The 1,009-nt window shown below is 52.9% G+C and overlaps 1 protein-coding gene across 8 annotated transcripts in view; it reads left to right on the top strand.

Annotated features, from left to right (window-relative positions):
• LOC107101489 (unconventional myosin-VI-like) overlaps positions 1-1,009 on the top strand; it is a 76,546-nt gene that overhangs the window by 47,034 nt on the left and 28,503 nt on the right. For all 8 annotated transcript variants that reach the window (XM_015400439.1, XM_015400438.1, XM_015400437.1 and 5 more), the window contains exons 19-20: positions 296-334; positions 413-506. In XM_015400439.1, the coding sequence (XP_015255925.1) occupies positions 296-334; positions 413-506 (133 nt within the window). The remainder of the gene's footprint in view (positions 1-295; positions 335-412; positions 507-1,009) is intronic.

Genomic DNA, 1,009 nt, shown 5'->3' with positions numbered 1-1,009 from the left:
ATGGTTCCTCTGGCTTTGAAAGGTTCTACTGGCTTCTGGAGGTTCTGCCAGGTTTAGAAGGTTCTGCTGCCTTTAGATGGTTCTACTGGGTTTAGAAAGTTCTACTAGCTGCTGAGGGAAGTTCTCCCTGCTGAACATCAGCAGGACAATTTTTCATCTCCTGGTTTTCCCTCTGGTTCTGGGTCACTGAAGGTTTCTTCTTCTGTCTTCTGTGGTTCTGGTTCTGCTCCCCTTGGTTCTGTTGGGTCTGTCAGTGGTTTGGGTTCTGAACCAAATGTTGTGCTTTCTCCTGCAGACCCAGCTGAACATCCTCCTGGACAAGCTCCGCAGCACGGTTAGTAATGGTCTTCTGGAGGATCCAGTGGTTCTGGTTCTGCTCTGACCCGGTTCTCTCTCTCCTGGTCTCCTTCAGGGCTCCAGCTTCATTCGCTGCATCAAACCCAACCTGAAGATGGTCAGCCACCAGTTTGAAGGAGCTCAGATCCTCTCCCAGCTCCAGTGCTCAGGTCAGAACTTGGTTCCTCTCTTCTTCCTCTCTTGGTTCCTCTCTTCTTCCTCTCCTGGTTCCTCTCCTGTTCCCCTCCTCTTCCTCTCCTGGTTCCTCTCCTGGTTCCTCTCCTGTTTCCTCTCCTGTTTCCTCTCCCGTTTCCTCTCCCGTTTCCTCTCCTGGTTCCTCTCCTGGTTCCTCTGCTCTTCCTCTCCTGGTTCCTCTCCTCTTCCTCTCCTGGTTCCTCTCCTGTTTCCTCTCCAGGTTCCTCTCCTCTTCCTCTCTTGGTTCCTCTCTTCTTCCTCTCCCGTTTCCTCTCTTCTTCCTCTCCTGGTTCCTCTCCTGGTTCCTCTCCTGGTTCCTCTCCTGGTTCCTCTGCTCTTCCTCTCCTCTTCCTCTCCTGGTTCCTCTCCTCTTCCTCTCCTGGTTCCTCTCCTCTTCCTCTCCTGGTTCCTCTCCTCTTCCTCTCCTGGTTCCTCTCCTCTTCCTCTCCTGTTTCCTCTCCTCTTCCTCTCCTGGTTC

The sequence above is a fragment of the Cyprinodon variegatus genome, unplaced genomic scaffold (genome assembly GCF_000732505.1).
Source record: "Cyprinodon variegatus isolate N-32 unplaced genomic scaffold, C_variegatus-1.0 Scaffold1103, whole genome shotgun sequence".
Lineage (NCBI taxonomy): Eukaryota > Metazoa > Chordata > Actinopteri > Cyprinodontiformes > Cyprinodontidae > Cyprinodon > Cyprinodon variegatus.
The sequence above is the reverse complement of the archived record's forward strand: the minus strand, read 5'-3'. Positions and strand labels throughout refer to the sequence as shown.